The sequence below is a fragment of the Mirounga leonina genome, unplaced genomic scaffold (genome assembly GCF_011800145.1).
Source record: "Mirounga leonina isolate KUSES-001 unplaced genomic scaffold, KU_Mleo_1.0 Mir_176, whole genome shotgun sequence".
Lineage (NCBI taxonomy): Eukaryota > Metazoa > Chordata > Mammalia > Carnivora > Phocidae > Mirounga > Mirounga leonina.
In genome coordinates, this window is record NW_023270454.1 from 53,646,526 (window position 1) to 53,666,996 (window position 20,471).

The 20,471-nt window shown below is 36.0% G+C and overlaps 1 protein-coding gene across 4 annotated transcripts in view; it reads left to right on the forward strand.

Moving 5' to 3' along the window:
• SCLT1 (sodium channel and clathrin linker 1) overlaps positions 1-20,471 on the forward strand; it is a 204,348-nt gene that overhangs the window by 39,094 nt on the left and 144,783 nt on the right. For all 4 annotated transcript variants that reach the window (XM_035023077.1, XM_035023076.1, XM_035023079.1 and 1 more), the window contains 3 exons: positions 2,641-2,776; positions 8,225-8,347; positions 14,560-14,630. In XM_035023077.1, coding sequence (XP_034878968.1) covers positions 2,641-2,776; positions 8,225-8,347; positions 14,560-14,630 — 330 coding nt within the window. The remainder of the gene's footprint in view (positions 1-2,640; positions 2,777-8,224; positions 8,348-14,559; positions 14,631-20,471) is intronic.

Consider the following 20,471-nt stretch of genomic DNA (forward strand, 5'->3'; position numbering starts at 1 on the left):
TATGGTCAGTTAGTCTTCGACAAAAAAAGGTAAGAATATGGAATGGGAGGGGCGCCTGGGTGGCTCAGTCGTAAAGCGTCTGCCTTTGGCTCAGGTCATGATCCCAGGGTCCTGGGATCGAGCCCCACATCGGTCTCCCTACTCTGCGGGAAGACTGCTTCTCCCTCTCCCACTCCCCCTGCTTTTGTTCCCTTTCTCACTGTGTCTCTCTCTGTCAAATAAATAAAATCTTAAAAAAAATATATATATGCAATGGGAAAAAGTCTCTTCAACAAATGATATGGGGAAAGTGGACAGCTACATGCCAAAGAATGAAACTGGACCATTTTCTTACACCAGGCACAAAAATAAATCCAAAATGGATGAAAGACCTACCTGTGAGACCTTAAACCATAAAAATCCTAGAAGAGAGCGTAGGCAGAAATGTCTCTCACATCAGCTATAGCAACATTTTCTTTTTAGATAGATCTCCTGAGGCAAGGGAAACAAAAGCAAAAAATAAAACACTGGGACTACATCAAAATAAATAGCTTGTGCATAGCAAAGGAAACAATCAACAAAACTAAAAGGAAGCTTACAGAATGGAAGAAGATATTTGCAAATGACATATCTGCTAAACAGTTCAAAATATATAAAGAATTTATATAACTCAACACCAAAAAAACAAATAATCTAATTTAAAATGGGCAGAAGACATGAACAGATATTTCTCCAAAGAAGACATAGATGCCCAACATCTGAAAAGAGGCTCAACATCACTCCTCATTGGGGAAATCAAATCAAAACCACAGTGAGATATTACCTTACACCTGTTAGAATGGCTAAAATCAGAAACACAAGAAACAGCAAGTGTTGGAAAGGATGTGGAGAAAAAGGAACCCTTGTGCACTGTTGGTGGGAATGCAAACTGGTGTAGCCACTGTAGGAAACAGTATGGAAGTTCCGTTCCTCAAAAAAGTAAAAATAAAACTACCCTACAATCCAGTAATTAGACTACTGGGTATTTACCCATAGAATACAGAAACACTAATTTGAAAAGATACATGCAACCCTATCTTTATTGTAGCATTATTTACAATAGCCAAATTATGGAAACAGCCCAAGCATCCATCAACAGATGAATGGATAAAGAAGGTGTGTTTGTGTGTGTGTATACATACATTCAGTGGAATATTATTCAGCCATAAGAAAGAATGAACTCTTGCCATTTGCAATGACTTGGATGGAGTTAGAATATAATGCTAAGTGAAATAAGTCAGAGAAAGACAGATACCATACAATTTCACTCGTGTGGGATTTAAGAAACAAAACAAATGAACAAAGTGGGGGAAGAAAAAAGAGAGACAAACCGAGAAACAGACCCTTAGCTGTAGAGAACAAATTGATGGTTACCAGAGGGGAGGTGGTTGGGGGGGAAGGGTGAAATAGGTGATGGGGATTAAGGAGTGCACTTGTGATGAGAACTGGGTGAAGTATAGAATTGTTGAATTGATGTATGCCTGAAACTAATATAACACTGTATGTTAACTAGATTGGAATTAAAATTAAAAACTTAATAAAAACAAAAAAATAAAAATACTAGAAATGTTTTAAAATATGAACGTTTGTGTTATTGATAAAATTTTTAACTAGGGAATAATTAGCAACCTCTGTCCTTTCCTTAGGGAGTAATTATTTTTTTTGTTGTTTCTAAGGTTAATTACCTATGAATTTCATGTGTTTGATGAACTTTGTTTTCAATAAATATATTCTAAAAATTAAAATTGAATTTTTCTAGTTTCAAAGGAGATTTTAAATGCAGTAGGTAATTCTCTTTATTTTAAATATATAGATGCAGTTTCTTTGCGAAACTACCTTGAGATGTGTTTATTATAAATAACATTTTCTGCTAATAATTTATACATTAAAGGTTTTCAAGTTTTTCTGATACTATAAATATTTTTTTCCTTTTAGGTTTGTATCATTTTAAAGTAAAATACTTAATCAGTCTTTTCAAATGTACTTTCTAAAGCCTTCTTTTGGTAGCTGTTTTAAAATACAAAATATCTGTAATTTAATGTTAAGATTAATTTTGAATTTAAGGCTTTCAGAGTTATGGTCAAGCTTATTTAAAATATGCTGAAAACTAAAGCCTCTAATCATCTTGCTTTCATAACCAACAGTTTTATTCAACTCTTTTTATTAATTGGATTAAGTGAGATGTTACCTGAGTTTTATGAAACACAATGAAGAAAATAATTCTATAATATTTTATATCCCATTTCCTTTTAATTGCCTAGATGAAAACCACTATTATATTTTTTTCCTGAATAGCCTGTTTCATAAATTAATAGGGTGTAATATGTGAATTTTATCTTCTTGAATAACTAAAATCTCCTTAGGACAAACTGAATTATGGTTGAATTAATTATGACAAATTTAATGCATTTGAAATTGTTATATTTTTATTTTCATAGCACAGTATTTAATGGTGATTAACTATTTAATTTTTGAAGTCTACTTAAAAATTATTTTTGTGTAAGAAATTTTTTTTAAAGAATGTTTTTGGTGCCCAAATGTTTATTTAGTTTACCTTGAAACAGTGATTACTGTTGGTAAAATGAATTTATATTATTACTGTGTTAACTCTTTTTTCTGAAGGTTGCACAGTGAATTAAAAGATGCTGTTGAAAAGCAACTGGAGTCCCTTCCCTTTGGCACAGACATGGGAAATGATATATATACAGATGATGAAACAGTTAGGAATCTACGAGAACAATTACAACTAGCCAATCAAGTGAGTGATACAAATTTTTTTAAACTATATTCTGAATAAACAGAATTTTTAAAATCTGTGTTAATCATTATTTATGAATGATAATAACAGAATAGCAAAATTAGTACTTATTGATTTCTACAATTTATAAGAATAGTTAACAGGTAACAAAACTTGTAATATATACCCTCCCTGGTTGTTAAAAATACAGCTACCAAATGTATATTTTAATTGAATCATAAATCTTTTGACATTTTTATGTCTTATAAAAATATCTTAATGCCAGGAGTGCCTGCGTGGCTCAGTGGGTTGGGCATCTGACTTGATTTTGGCTCAGGTCATGATCATGAGATTAAGCCCTGCATCTGGCTCCATGCTCAGTGGAGTCTGCTTGAGATTCTCTTTCCCTCTCCTTCTGCCCCTCCCCCAGCTGGCTACATGCATGCATGCGTGCACTCTCTTTCTCTAAAATAAATAAATAAATCTTTTAAAAAATATATTTTAATGCCCAAGAAAATTTTTAAAGAAAAAATAATCATCCACTCACCTAAATTTACATTTTTCATTTTTCTGTGTTTTCTCCTGATACGGTGTTTTCCTCAATTTTCAAAGATTATAGAATTATATTTTTCAAAAATTACACTTCTCTTCTCTGTACTACTTTTTCTCCTTTTTTCCTCCCTCGTAGTAATTCAAATATTTGGGAAGCTATATTTTATATCCTAGGCATCTCATATCTTATATGGATTTGAATCTCTGTTCTACTTTCTAGCTGTGTACCTCAGTTTCTTCATTTATAAATGGAGATTACAAATTCCTTATTGTGATTTTGATTTTATAGTTATCTATGAAAAATCATTTTTTATACCCTAGAAATTTAGTTTTGGAATTCTTATATTTATGAAAGTGATAATTACCTGATTAAATTAAACTGGATTTAAACAGGCTATTTTTACCATGGTAAAGGAGCATGTATTTAACACTGATTTTATTTTTTCATGTGTAAAGGGAAGGAATTTGAAAAAGTAATAGAGAAAAAAAAACGAGAAAGCATGCTCTTTCAGACTTTTCCAACTTTCAAGCTCTAGTTTGAGCTCTGTTCAAAATATTATCAAAAAGGATTTATAAATGTTTATATAGAAATAAATGGAAATTAATTTAATTAAGACTTATGAAGGCTTTCTAACAGGCTATCTATCAAAAGCTAGTGCACAATATGCAATTCTTGGTACTCTGGAAAAAGATTGTGATAGACCATATGTAAAAGAATCCTCTGTTATATACCTTAAATATATGCAATGATTATTTGTCAATTCTACCTCAATAAAACTGAAAAAAAACTTTTTTTTTAAAGGAAGTGGAATGAAAACTAGATAAGATTTGTAGTTTCAAAAAACAAAACAAAAACAAAACCCTATCTCTAAAAGGCATCTCTCTGCTTTACTTGTATTGCTATAATTTCCAATGTTAAATTTTATTAAAACTTCAAAATTACTTATTCTTTTTTTCTTATTAAACCAAATTTGTTCTCTCATTCCTTCTTTTTCTCCTCCTGCCTTACCCTCTCTTTGCCTTTCTCCTACATCTTGCTCCACCTCATATTATTTCTCTGAAGATGGTCCTATTTTTTTTGCTACATTTTGGATCAGTCACTTCATAGAAGAAATTGATGAGGTCCAACTCTGAGCAGTCAAAAAGGAAAAAGCTGATGGTTATAAACACAATTTCCCACAAAATCTGTAATGTATTTTGTAAATAAATATAAAATTTTAACTGAATGAGAGTTTAGGTATCTTATGAAGTATAAATAATAGAAAATGTTAATAACTCAATAGTATCAAAATAGTAATGTCAAATATTCTGCTTATTATTCATATATGTTTATTTGGTTTTTAAGGTGTGATAAAACACATAAAATTATTTTGGTATCCATCACTAAATTGAAAGACCTTTGTGTTATGCATGAAGACTAGTTGAATCCAAACCAAAGAGACAAAAGTTAAATACAATTTATAGTAAAAAATAGAATAATTTTTGTATTATGCTTTATCAAAATGATGGGCATAAAGAAATTGACTATTCAGATATCTTCATTTATTTCACAAGTATTAATTAGACGTCTGTTAGATACCAGGCACTGTGCTAATTGTTGAGGATACAGTAGAGAGTGTTGGTTCCTGCTTTCGTGGAAAACAGGCTTTTGTTAAAAAAAAGCAAACAAAAAAACCTCTCGTCAAACTTCTTGAGTTTGTTCTCTATTTGTAGCTCTGTGATCTTGGGAAATGTCTTTTTACCTTACCTTCATTTATATATGGAGATTATATATGGAGATTATTAATTCTCATCTCATGGAGTTCTTATGGTAATTCAGAAATTCCCATAAAGCACTTAATGTAATGCCTAACACACATGTAAATTAATAAAGTTATGTATTATTTTTATCATCATCATTACTAAACAGCAAGATAAAGAATTAAAATTGAGTACAAAAGGTGCTGGGTAAAGCAAATGTAATGGCCTTGGAAGCTGATAACACTGCACAATATTGAGTACCTAACTAAATATTTTTAGTTTGGAGTATTTTGTTCTGCTATGATAATGTGATTTGTAAGAATCTTTCTGGGGGCAGGTTGGCAGTAAGAGCCTTAGAAACGTTTATATCCAGGGACACCTGGGTGGCTCAGTCGGTTAAGCCGCTGCCTTCGGCTCAGGTCATGATCCCAGGGTCCTGGGATCGAGCCCCACATCGGGCTCCCTGCTCAGCGGGGAGCCTGCTTCTCCCTCTGCCTCTGCCTGCCTCTCTGCCTACTTGTTCTCTCTCTCTCTCTCTGTCAAATAAATAAATAAAATCTTTAAAAAAAAGAAAAAGAAACGTTTATATCCTTGATCAATTAATTAGACTAGGATATCACATAGATTCTAGGAATCTATCCTAAGAAACTGTATGTGAAAATTGATGGATAAATATGTTCATTATACCATTATATTTGATAATGAAAATTGGAAATAGTTTAAAAATCTAACAATATGGAATCACTTAAATTGGTTTCTCAAATGATGGGTTATACCATTTAAAAATTTTATATTAGTACATTGGTTCTCAATTTTTTTGAGCATTATAATTTCCCAAGGGCTTTTTGAAATAGAGATTATTCTTCTCCTTCCCCAAGGGGTATCTTGAATCTTGAATCTTTCTGATTCAAGAAGTCTGGGCTCAATAATTTGTGTTTCTGACAGGTTCTGAGGTAATGCTGATGGTTTAGTCCTATAAGAACCATTGCTTTAGAGATTCTTGGTTTTCTATTTGTCCAGATGATTCTTACCATCAGGCAGGTTTGTAAAACTGCAACCTTTTGAGGTTATGACGTGTCTTTCTGACCATTCTACTGAAAAGAAAATGTTTTTATGGAATTGAAATGAATTGTCCAAGATCATTCAGCCAAAAATCAGGGATTGAATCCAAGTCTTATGGCTCCAGATTCTGTTTGTCTACACGTTTTAAAACTATGTAAGTTTTAGGCAAAACTAATTGATGATGTAGAAATAGTTATTTTGAGGGAATAGTAGTATCATAGTTATTTTGAGGGAATAGTAGTATCTTGAAGAGAGGGGAATCGGGCTTCTAGGTGCTAGTAATAACATGCTCTTTCTTGAACAGTGTGCTGGTTACATAGGGGCAATCGCTTTGTGAAAATTCATGGTTTGTGTGTTTTCTGAATGCATGTTATACTTCAGTAATAGTCTCCTTAAAACTCATGAACCTCTATTTACGTTAAATATATACTCACTATCTTCTTAAAATGCTTATCTTTTCACTACACCTTGTTACCTTCTTACTAAAACAGGGTGGCTTAGTTCTGACCTGGGATTTAAAAGTTTGGGCTTTTGGGACACCTGGGTGGCGCAGTCAGTTGGGCATCCAACTCTTGGTTTCAGCTTGGGTCATGGTCTCAGGGTGGTGGGATTGAGCCCAATGTCAAGCCCTGCATCGGGCCCCGCACTGAGTGGGGAGTCTGCTTAAGATCACCTCTCCCTCTCCCGCTGCCCCTCCCTACCCCTCTCTCTCTCTGTCTCTCTCAAATAAATAAATAAATAAATCTTTAAAAGTTTGGGATTTAGAAACAAAGAGGTAAATGTTTCCTCCTGACTCAGTCAACAACTTGCTGAGGAACCCTCAGCAAATGGCCAAAACCTGCTCCACTTTTCTTTTTAGACAATAAAAAGAGAATAATGCTCTGTACCTAAGAGCTTAGCATTTCTTACCCTTTTTGGTTTCAGGACCCCTCTCCAGGATGCTTAAAAATTATTGCGGACCTCGAAGAATTCTCTTTTTGTGGATTATATATCTATCAGTATTTATCATATTATAGATTAAAACTGAGACATTTTTAAAAACAAATGGGAGCATAAGAACACATTCCAATACCCATCAGAGAGGTGACATCACATCATATAAACTTTGGAAGACTTCAGTGTACACTCCTGAGAAGATGAGAGTGAAAAAGGCAAATAATGTCTTCATATTATAATGAACATAATTTTGACTTCAGGAGTCCCTATATCACACTTTGAGACTTGCTATGTTGAAAGAATAGTTAATGATGTGAGAAAACTCTGATTATAAAATCCCAAGTGAAAATAATACAGTACAAATAGTACACTGTAAGATTCCCAATTTTGTTAAAAGAACAGAAATACAAAATTCTCTTCCAAAATCACATTTAAAAACATGAATACATCCAAAATTTATAAAGATGCTTATACCCAGACACTAGCAGTATGTACTATCAGGTGGTAAAATTACAGGTAATTCTTGTTTTCTGTTTTGCTGTCTTTTCCCAACTTTCTACAACATTTATTACTTTTACAATCTGAAAAAAATCTTGTACTTTATCAGGGGCAATTCTCTTTAGTAATTTCCAAGGCTTACATTTTCTTATGGAACAAAGATAGTGCTTTAAATCCGTATCTCTGATTTAAGAGTTAAATTTTAGCTATGAAATCTGAATAAAAAGAAAATTTCAACATAAGGAATTTTCATCTTTAGGTTTATTCTCTGAAATGCTTTTTTGTTGTTGTTTTATTTGATTTTGGTGTTTTTGTTGTTGTTGTTGTTCGGTTTTTTTAGAGGGAAAGAGAGGGAGAGGAGGAGGGAGGGAGAGAGAATCTTGGGCAGGCATCACACTCAGCACAGAGCCCAATGAGGGGCTCTGTCTTACATCCCTGAGATTGGCCTGAGCCAAAATCAAAGGTCAGGTGCTTAATCAGCTGAGTTCCCCTTCTCTGAATTGTTATTAATCAAGTGTATAACATCAGAAATATTACAACTATACCATCTTTACACAAGTTCCATTTTTATGTTTGTGACTTTATATATAAGAATTCATTCTGTAAACGAGTATGATTCATTTGTACTATGCAATAGCCTGCTAATAATTTAATGAATTCTTGATTCTTTTTGTTTTATAGGAAAAAACTCAGGCTGTGGAACTCTGGCAGACTGTTTCTCAGGAGCTGGACAGACTTCAGAGACTTTACCAGGAACATATGACTGAGGCCCAGATTCATGTAGTTGAAAGTCAAAAACAAAAGGTAATCTTGGGTTTCATGGTTTTCTTGTGTATCAGTTTTCATGTATATCTTCATTCTTGAGAAACTCTGTTTTGAAGAGGAATGCCTAAGTGTCTACTGTGTTATGTATGTTAAATAGATCTTTGCTGGTTAGAAATTTCTTGGACAATTACAGCAATGCCTGCTATACATTAGGTTTTATAATGTGATTATCAATGAAAGCTATATTTAGTTCTAAGAAGCAGCTATATGATGATTCTGTATAAATGGACCCCCAAAGCTTTTATATTGGCTTATGACAGGAACTATTCATTAGATTATGGCCAGTGAAGAAACCTGCTCAAATATAATGACAACACCATGTGAAGTGAAAATGTTAACACTCTTAAAGTTACCTCTAAAATAGATGTCAAGTGGGGGCACCTGGGTGGCTCAGCCATTAAGCGTCTGCCTTCAGCTCAGGTCATGGTCCCAGGATCCTGGGATCAAGCCCCACGTCAGGCTCCCTGCTCAGCGGGAAGCCTGCTTCTCCCTCTCCCACTTCCCTTGCTTGTGTTCCCTCTCTCGCTAGCTCTCTCTGTCAAATAAATAAAATCTTAAAAATAAAATAAAATGGATGTCAAGTGTATTTAGCATAAATTAATCAGAATAGAATTTTACAATAGGAAGAGATCTTATTGGTTATTAAGGCATTCTTTCTATTCAGAGCTAGAATGATTTTTGTATTCTTTCAAAGTGGACATCTAAGCTTTTGCTGTAAACCTCTGTTGACAAGAACTTACTATCTCAGAAGACGATCCATTCCATTGAAAAATCTGCCTCCTTGATCCTTCCATTGGTTCTTTTTCTTCTGGGAACATTGAAAACTATGGAGTATTCCAAATTCTGATTCCTTTTCTATGGATTTTGAGAAGGCAGATGTTTAAATATGTTGGTTATCACTCCTTACTTCAATTCTCATTTATGGACTTTTCAAATCCAGTTTATGAATGTTCCTATTACTATCATCATAATTGGGAATTTCTACCTAAAGGAGTCATAATAATACTTACATGACACTTTGCAGTTTACAAAATGATTTTTCTATATATGCCCTGGTTTGAAAATAACCTATATGGGGCGCCTGGGTGGCTCAGTTGGTTAAGCAACTGCCTTCAGCTCAGGTCATGATCCTGGAGTCCCGGGATCGAGTCCCACATTGGGCTCCCTGCTCAGCGGGGAGCCTGCTTCTCCCTCTGACCCTCCCCCCTCTCATGTGCTCTCTCATTCTCTCTCTCTCAAATAAATAAATAAAATCTTTAAAAAAAAAAAAAGAAAATAACCTATATGTAGTCTGGGCAAGACCTTTACCTCTGAGGGAGGGGGAATGGGCAGAATGGACAAAATGGGTGAAGGGGAGTGAGTAGGAGATATAGGCTTCCAGATATTGAATGAGTAAGTCATGGGAATAAGAGGCATAATATAGGGAATATCGTCAATGATATTGTAATAGCATTGTATGGTGACAGATGGTAGCTACACTAGCAGTGAGTCATAGCATAATGTATAGAGAAGTTGAATCACTATGTTGTACACTTAAAGCTAATGTAACATTGTATGTCAACTATACTCAAATTTAAAAATTTTTTTAAAAACACACACACACATACACACATGGCATTTTATCAAAAAGAAAAGGCTTTTACCTGTGAGATCTAAGAAACTATTTCTAAAAAAAGTAAGTTCTTTGAGGCTGTTTCCCCATTTAGGTCAATCAGCTAAGTCCTGTGGTATTTTTTTCACCTTTATTGTTGTACTGTAGCTATGCAGTTAGGTTTTTTTGTACAAGCCTTTACAAATAATACTTTGTCCTTATTTCTCCAGTTATCTGTCAGTCTTTAATTCTGTCATCCAACATATTAATAGCCCCTTCCAGCTTTGTGTCACCTGCACATACAGTGTTTAGTAGGATCATAACAGATAATCACACAGTTTGAAACTTGGGCTTTCAAGCTATGAGACTTTTAAGAAGGGGAGAGAGAAACAATAATTTCTGTGCCAGGGTTTATATTGTAGTTTTTGAGTCAGTTTGAATGTAGTTTTTCAATATTGTACAATGTCTCTCCAGCATGTTTATTTACTTAATAGAATGATTTCTAGAAATAATGGCCTTACATAAAACATAAATAGCCACATTTGTTTCTACATTGTCACCTTATTTAATTTTGTAGTCATTTAAAAAAAACTTATTTCTTCAACTGTTAATTCACACAATAACAGAAGACAACTAATTTCATCTAGACTTAGTCATAATGATTTTAGACTTGATTTTAGGTTAATTTTACATATGGGTTGTAAACAGAATGCTATTCATGTACACCTCTACCTTCCTACTGTAAGATCAATTGACCAATTTTCAACAATTGACCAGGCAACTTCATGTAACTAAGGAGAACATAGAAATGGTAAGTGAAAATATCCATTTAGTGTACTTGATATAAACAGATTGTGACTTTAATATTTATTTATGCTAATAAAAATCAATAACAAAAAAGCCCATGTATGTGAAATGAAAATAAGTAGGTGGTACTCTTTTCTCTTTATCTGTCTTTTCCTTTCACATTCAGTAGCATGACAATGTTCACAATACTCACGAGAGATCTAAAGCTAACATCTTTCTGAAATATCACCTAATCTATTAGTAATCTTAGGGTCCTCGGTAGGATCTCTTGAGAGTAATCTAGACTGTGAGCTTCTCAAGAGTAGAACTCATGCTTTATTCTTAGTATTTCATTTAGTATGCTGTAGGTATATGATAAGAATTGTGGAACTGTTAAATGAAGAGCCCAGTTTCTTAAAAATGTGAAGGGACATAGTTAAGTGATTATAAAGATCTTGTGCATCTCAAAGAGCATTCAGAGAATAGTCGCTGGAGCAAGTTTGAGTCAAAATCAAACTTGAAGAAAAGTACTCATTAAAAAGTTTTCTGATTTCACGAATAAGCTGATTAAGTGAATAGGTCCCTATAGATGTACAATCATTTGATGAGTATACAGAAGTAAATATCCTTCATAACCAATGCACATTTGTAACCTACAGAAGGTAGAATCCCCTGATGTGAATGGTACATGAAAGTACAAGTTTATTTACTATGGCTATAGATAAAATGGGAGTTTACATTTCCTAGAGATTATCTTTACTGAAATCATATTCTTTTTTGAGATTTGTTCATCTCTGTAAAATTACTCAAAAATATTTTCTTTTCTTTTTTTAATTTATTTTTTGATGTAGTGTTCCATGATTCATTGTTTGCATATAGCACCCAGTGCTCCATTCAATACGTGCCCTCTTTAATACCCATCACCAGGTTAACCCATCCTCCCACCCCACCCCCTAGAACCCTCAGTTTGTTTCTCAGAGTCCATAGTCTCTCATGGTTCATCTCCCCGTCTGACTCCCCCCTTCATTTTTCCCTGCCCACTATCTTCTTTTTTTTTTTTTTTTTTTCAACATATAAGGTATTATTTGTTTCAGAGGTACAGGTCTGTGATATACCAGCCTGAACGTGCCCGATCTCGTCTGATGTCAGAAATATTTTCTAATTGCATATTAAGTTCCTTTCACTATTAAAGATTCTCTAGTTGCAAGAGAAATGTGCATATATCCACAAACTCGTGTCCTACTTGGTAAAACAGGGATGATATATGAAGTAATCATGATCAGTGATTGAAAGGGATGCTTCCCTGGACCTTTATGAATCTCCAAATTCTAGAATGTTAATATAGCATATAATTTTCTTTGTAATGACAGAGAACACCATATTCAGATGCAGTCGTTGAGCCCCACTAGGCTTGCTAACAAGTTAGTTCCTAACACTAGCTTTTTTAAAATTCACAATTCCAATTTATACTTTTCCTAATCACTCTAAATCATTTACCTTTAGGGTGCTCCCAAATGGTAAAAAACACAAGCATTATTTATATTAGAGCCAAGACAGTATATATAATAAAACGTTAACAGTACATTACAGACACAAAAGAATTCAGAGCTGTGAATCACTTTGGACTGAAGTCATTGATAATTTCACAGGAGAATTTGAAATGATATTAAAGGTCATCTATTTCCTCAAATGATATTGGCATCCTTTTATTAAATGCTTTTCAGTTAGATGATCATTAGCCTCTTCTTTAACTATTCCCTGTAAGAGATTTATCACTTCCTCAAAGAGTCTGTTCCTTTGAATTCTGATTATTAGAAAGCTAAAATCTGGGGCATGGGTGGCTCAGTTGCTTAATTGTCTGCCTTCCGCTCAGGTCATGATTTCAGGATCCTGGGACATAGCCCTGCATCAGGCTCTCTGCTCAGCAGGGAGTCTGCTTCTCCCTCTGCCCCTTCCCCCCACTCATCCTCTCTCTCTCAAATAAATAAAATCTTAAAAAAAAGAAAGAAAGAAAGCTAAAATCTTGTTAAATTTCCTCCCATTGATACATGGTTTCATCTTTTGGAGTAACAGAACAAGCTCATGTCTTCAAATCAACCCTTTAGTTTATTTGCGTTGCAAGCATTATGTCTTTCCTGATTCATGCCCAGTGTTGCACCCAATTTTTTTTTAAACTATTCTGGTATGGTATAATTTGCCTATCTCTCATTATCTGGCCTTCTTTCCCTGCATGTGATAGTCGGTCTTTTAAATTGTGGTCTGTGAGGGGTGCCTCGGTGGCTCAGTCGTTAAGCGTCTGTCTTCGCCTCAGGTCATGATCCCAGGGTCCTGGGATCGAGCCCCGCATCGGGCTCCCTGCTCCGAGGGAAGCCTGCTTCTCCCTCTTCCACTCCCCCTGCTTGTGTTCCCTCTCTCGCTGTCTCTCTCTATCTGTCAAATAAATAAATAAAATCTTTAAAAATATAAATAAATAGATAGATAGATAGATAGATAGATAGATAGATAGATAGATAGATAGATAGATAGTGGCCTGTGAATTGAACACTAAATTCTGGTCTGCAATAGTCTGCTTCCCAAAATAAAGATAAAAATGCAGTCTTCAGTCTCTCTTTATGTTTCATTGGAGGCATTCATTCATTTATTCCTTAAAGGTGTAAGTACTTAGAATACATTAAATCATGTGCCAGTGACTGGAAATTCTGGGAGAAGGTAGTCTTCAAAAAATGGCTCGTATTGTAGCTATGAACTTTAAATTTATAGTGTTTGAATATAATGCAGCGTGCATTGTAAAAGTACATATAAAGTTTTATCAGAGTGCAGAAAGGAAACAATTACTTCTGTCTTAAAGTGAATGGATGATGGCAGAATCGAATTCCAATTCCAGAGGGAAATAAAATAGTGTATTAAAAATATGAAGTCCGTAAGATTGGGTAGAGTATGAGAGAAGCACAATGAAAACTGCTTCCGGGAGAGGCAGTTGGAAAGATGTATGCATGATCTGTTGGGATAGGAAAAAACTGAAATCAAGACTGTCGATTAGGAGGTAACTATAGTCTAAATAACATTGCCCATAGGCATATAGATAAAGATGATAAGGATAAGGATTTTGTGCCTTCATGGTAAAATCATCACTTAAAGAAGAAAATCAATTCCCTTAGAAAAATTTTTTCTACACTTCGAAGACTGCCTCAGTATCTTCTGTTAGGTTCCTTCTCAGGCTAACCCTGAGAAAAGGATTCTAATGCATATCATTTATTTAGGAGATAATACCAAGGAGTACCAGTAGGGGAATGAGGAAGTGAGACTGGGAAGAGAAAAGAAGGCAGCCAAAGGGTTTCTAACAATCATGCAAATTAATACCTTGGGTAACTGAAACTTAATCCTACCAGTGGACTCTGGAAGCCAGTGTAGAACAGGCTCAGACTTACTCCACCATGGGGCACAGGAGGAGTTTGGGATATTTACACACCAGTTCTCTTCAGTCATTGTTATCCAGCTCTTCCAGAACAGGCTGGGGATATGAATTCTACAGCACCTGTCATCTTCTGTGCAGTTAGGTAAACAAAGAAGGCTCGAATGGCCAAGGAAAACCATAGACATCAAAAAGCAGTTGCAGGTAGTTTGAAGTGAAGCAGGTGTCCACTGAATAAAGTGAAGGCAAGGAAGGATTGCCAAGGTTATATTTTACTGTCAGAAACTCTAATCATTATCATGACTCCGTTTTTTTCTACTTATATACCCTACAGTTAATCTTTAAAGATGTAGTTTTAAGTGTTCTAATACTGAATGTTTCTGTTTTTTTTTCTTGTGGCAGACTAACCAACAGTTTCTGAAAACAGTAACTGAACAAAATGTGGAAATTGAGCGCCTCCAAAAAAAACTCAGGTATTTTCAAAAATGAATTTTATTATTTTATTAATAATTATTTTTCTTCAGAGTAAGTAATGATGCCATAATTTTTCCATGAGCATTTTTTCTTCCCTTTTAGGCTTCTGTCCATAGCTTTCTGTATGTATGATCTGTTAGTACCAGAAAAGACTGAAATCAAGATGGTTAGGAGGAGGCAACTATAATATGTATGTGAAGGGATGTTCCATGAAGGTAAAACCAGTGCTTATGGAGGAAAATCAGTTCTCTTAGAAATACTTTTTCTGCACATATTTTTTATTCCCCAATAAGCAGACCCTGAGAAAACGGTGTCAAATCATGTAGTTTATTTAAATGTAATACGAGGGAGCACTAGTAGAGGAGTGGGGAAGTGAGACAGGGAAAAAGACAAAGCCAACAGAGGGTTTTTAAAAATCTGGCAACTTAATACTATACATATTTATTGTGGCCCAGTGGTTTCATAATCATTGCACTGACTTCACAGGAAAAACTTTTTTACTTTTTGTTCCCCTTATTCATAATACTTAAAATTCACAAGTATAGTCATAATTGGGTTTTGCTCTATGATGCAGTCATTTAGAAATATCTTTAAATTGTAATATAAATCAACATTTTATAAAAAATGTAAGTTTCTGTTTGTTAAATGAACCTTGCTATTTATTTTTTGTACCATCCTGTATTTTACCCCACAAAATATTTTGCTTTTTTAAAAAAAGAATTTATTTTACAAAATTTTATGTACCACTTTTTATATTTTTATTTTATTGCCTTTATCAACTTTTTAATTTAATTTAAATAAATTTACTTTCTTTTCCCCTAGACATTTCTACTTGTGGGCTCTTATTTGGTCCTCCTTATTTCTTTAGATGTTACTGATTTTACAGTTTAAAATAGTAATGGCTTACTTAATTGCAAGATTTTATTCTTTTTTTCAAGATGGAAGTAGATTTTTTTTTTAAAAGATTTTATTTATTTATTTGAGAGAGAGAGAATGAGAGAGAGCAAGCACACGAGAGGGGGGAGGGTCAGAGGGAGAAGCAGACTCCTTGCCGAGCAGGGAGCCCGATGCGGAACTCGATCCAGGGACTCCAGGATCATGACTTGAGCCGAAGGCAGTCGCTTAACCAACTGAGCCACCCAGGCGCCCAGAAGTAGATTTTTTTAAATTATAAAAGTAATATAAGTCCAGTATAGAAAACTCTAGGTAGTATAAAAGTATAACAAGTTGCAGTATAATTCTGGCACTAACTACAGTTAGTCCAGACTCCACAAGTTACTAGCATAATCCCCAAGAAGACTACCCTCACTAAGACACAAGTTCAGGGATCCCCAGGCCACCCACACCCCTGACCAATTGGCTATAAATGCAAGTGTTCCCACTAACTACCCAGGCTCAGTAATTCTCTAGAATGGCTCAGGGAACTCAGAAAAGCACTATACTTATGATTAGTTTTATTATAAAGGTCACAGATCAGAACCAGCCAACAGAAGAAACCCATTGAGTGAGATCTAGGAAGCTCTCAAAATTTGAACTTTCATATCCTCTGGACATGGAACCAGGGAGCATCACCCTCCTAGCACATCACTGTGTTCACCAAATAGGAAGCTCAGCTAAGACTTGGTGTCCAGAGATTTTATTGGATTTTTATTATGTGCATATGATTTATGTTAAATGTAAATAAATTTACTTTTTAATATTTCTGAAATGACTGCATCATAGAACAAAACTTTGACTATACTTCGGAAATTTAAGTATTATGACTGATTGAATCATTGGCCACTTGATTGAACTTAATCTCCAGTCTCCCTCCCCTCCCTGGAGGTCAGAAAGTTGGGCCTATATCACATGGCTCAAAGCCCCAATGTTCTAATTACATGGTTGCTCTTTCTAGCATGGCCCAGCTCCCATTCTGAAACTATCTAGGGTCCTACCTTGAGTCACTTCATTAGCATAAACTCAGATGTGGTTCCAAGGACCTACTGTAAATAAAAAAAGATACTGCTACTATGGGAGGCGGGGGGAGTAGTGAAGGGCTTGCAATTTTAAATAGAGTATTCAGAATAAATCTCACTGAGCAGTTGAAATTTGAACAAGGATTTGAAGGATGTGAACAGATTATCCATTTAATACAGGGAAAGTGTTCCAAGTATAGAACTTGCCATTGCATAGTTGGAAACATGCCTAAGGAACAGCAAAGAAGCTGGATGTCTCTGTGATCTATTGCTGAGTAGCAAACCATTCCAATACTTTGTGGCTCAAAACAATAACCCATTTAGTTTATGATATGGGTGGGACAATAGAGCAGTTTTCTGGTCTGGGCTTACTGGGCTGTATCTACTGGACTTGCCTATGTGTCTCTAGTCAGATGGTTGGTCTGCTAACAGTTAGTGTAGTAGTTGGCAGTGGATGATAAACCTGTCTGGCGGGGGATGCTTGGCAAGATGGCTGGATTTCGTCTGGTCTCAGGAATTCATCTGGATAGGGATCAGACCATTCTGAACACCTACAAACTCAAGAGGAGATCGAAGAGAAGAATAGCAATAGAAGTTCAGAGAAGAATGTTTCTCTGAACAGAAAAGCAACCACTTTCTGGAAGGTAAGACATGCGGAGAAGTGAATCTGAGGCGATATTTGGGAGGATAGACGGCAGGGGAGGGGGCCCCCGTTGGCCGCTTCTGGCAAGTGATAGAGCCGCGGAGCACAAAATCGGAACTTTTAGAAGTCAGCTCCGCTGAGGGACGTCACTCCAGTGGCTAAGCGGGGAGTGGAACCCTCGTGGGACAGTGTGGTCTCAGGACCCTCGGGATCACAGAAAGACCGGGGGTGGCTGAGTGCGGCAGAGCTCCCAGGTATCGGAGCAGGGAAGCCGGCAGCAGAGACGGAGCCGAGGCGCGGGCTCTCAGCTCGGGGTTGCCATAAACCGTGACCCGCGGCACAGTCGGGCCACTGCTCCTCCAGCAGGGACCCAACAAGCGGCAGATCCGGGGAAACTCACCTTCCTCCCCCGGGAGGGGAGGCACAGGAGCGCACCACAGGGATCTGCTGGGTTTGGAGACTCCACACCGAGTCGGGTGCCAGAGATAGAAACGCTCGGTCACAGGCTGGGTGAGCACGGGGTCGGCCGGAGACCAGGGAGACGGGAGTAATTGACTGCTTTTCTCTGGGGGCGCACTGAGGAGCCGGGCCCCGAGCTCTCGGCTCCTCCGGGGCGGAAATTGGGATGCCGCCATTTTCACTCTCGGCCTCCAAAGCTGTACCAAAAGCTTGCAGGGAACAAAAGCTCCCGAGAGCAAACCCGAGCAGATTACTTAGCCTGGACCGGGCAAGGGCGGGGCAATTCCGCCTCTGGCAAAGACATTTAGGAACCACTGCAACAGGCCCCTCCCCCAGAAGATCAGGGAGAACAACCAGCCAAGACCAAGTTTAACGATCAATAAGAACAGCAGAACACCAGCGCTAGGGGAATACTGCACATAGAATTCATGGCTTTTTTACCATGATTCTTTAGTCTTTCAAAGTTAATTTTTTTTTTAGCTGTCTTTTTTTTTTTGACTTTTTCTTTTTCCCTTTTTCAACCAACATCTTATCAATCCCTTTTTTAAAAGTCTTTTTTATTTTTCATTTTTAGAGTCATATTCTATACCTTCATAGTAGTTACCATTATTTTTGGCATATATATATAAGTTGTTCTCTCTTTAAAATTTTGAAATAGTTTCTTCAACATAAAAATATACCCTAAATCTCTAGTATATGGTTTTGTTCTACTCTCCTGCCTGATCACATTCTCTCCCTTTTTTTTTCTTTTTTTTTAAATCCTTTTCTTTCTTTTTTGAAACAACTTCTTATCAATTCCTTTTATAAAATTTTTTATAATCTTCATCTTTACAGTCATATTCCATCCCTTCATCATATCAACCCTTGTTTTTGTACATATATAAGTTTTTCTTTCTTTAAAATTTTGGGAGGCACTTTCTTCTAACAGACCAAAATACACCCAAAATCTAGTGTGTGGCACTGATCTATGCACCAGCCTGATCATATTTGATCATATTCTGTTTTTTTTTGTTTTCTTCTGTTTTTCTTTGTTTTTATCTTCTTCTTTTTCTTTTTTTTTCTTTTTCTTTTTTCTATCTTTCCCTTTCTTTTACCCCGGCTTCAGGTCTTTTCTGATTTGTTTAGAGTATATTTTCTGGGGACGTTGTTACCCTGTTAGCATTTTGTTCTCTCATTAATCTATTCTCCCCTGGACAAAATAACAAGACGGAAAAAATCACCTCAACAAAAAGAACAAGAGGTAGTACCGACTGCTAGGGACCTACTCAATACGGACATTAGTACGATGTTGGATCTAGAGTTCAGAATCATGACTTTAAAGATACTAGCTGGGCTTGAAAAAAGCATGGAAGTTATTAGAGAAACCCTTTCTGGAGAAGTAAAAGAACTAAAATCTAACCAAGTAGAAATCAAAAAGGCTATTAATGAGGTGCAATCAAAAATGGGGTGCTAACTGCTAGGATAAATGAGGCAGAAGAGAGAATCAGTAATACAGAAGACCAAATGATGGAAAATAAAGCAGCTGAGAAAAAGAGAGATAAACAACTACTGGATCATGAGGGCAGAATTTGAGAGATAAGCGATACCATAAGACGAAACAACATTAGAATAATTGGGATCCGAGAAGAAGAAGAAAGAGAGAGAGGGGCAGAAGGTATAATGGAGCAAATTATAGCAGAGAACTTCCCTAATTTGGGGAAGGAAACAGGCATCAAAATCCAGGAAGCACAGAGATCCCCTCTCAAAATCAATAAAAATAGGTCAACACCCCAACATCTAATAGTAAAACTTACACATCTCAGAGACAAAGAGAAAATCCTGCAAGCAGCTCGGGAGAAGAGATATGTAACCTACAATGGTAGAAACATTAGATTGGCAACAGACCTATCCACAGAGACCTGGCAGGCCAGAAAGGACTGGCAGGATATATTCAGAGCACTAAATGAGAAAAATATGCAGCCAAGAATACTCTATCCAGCTAGGCTGTCATTGAAAATAGAGGGAGAAATAAAAAGCTTCCAGGACAAACAAAAACTAAAAGAATTTGCAAACACAAAACCAGCCCTACAAGAAATCTTGAAAGGGGTTCTCTAAGCAAAGAGAGACCCTAAAAGCAACATAGACCAGAAAGGAACACAGACAATATACAGTAACAGTCACCTTACAGGCAATATAATGGCACTAAATTCATATCTTTCAATAGTTACCCTGAATGTAAATGGGCTAAATGCCCCAATCAAAAGACACAGGCCATCAGACTGGATTAAAAAACAAGACCCATCAATATGCTGTCTGCAAGAGACTCATTTTAGAACCAAAGACACCCCCAGATTGAAAGTGAGGGGGTGGAAAACCATTTACCATGCTAATGGACACCAAAAGAAAGCTGGGGTGGCAATCCTTGTATCAGACAAATTAGATTTTAAACCAAAGACTGTAATAAGAGATGAGGAAGGACATTATATCCTACTTAAAGGGTCTATCCAACAAGAAGATCTAACAATTGTAAATATCTATGCCCCTAACATGGGAGCAGCCAATTATATAAGGCAATTAATAACAAAAGCAAAGAAACACATCGACAACAATACAATAATGGTGGGGGACTTTAACACCCCCCTCCCTGAAATGGACAGATCATCTAAGCAGAAGATCAACAAGGAAATACAGACTTTAAATGACACACTGGACCAAATGGACTTCACAGACATATTCAGAACATTCCATCCCAAAGCAACAGAATACACATTCTTCTCTAGTCCCCATGGAACATTCTCCAGAAT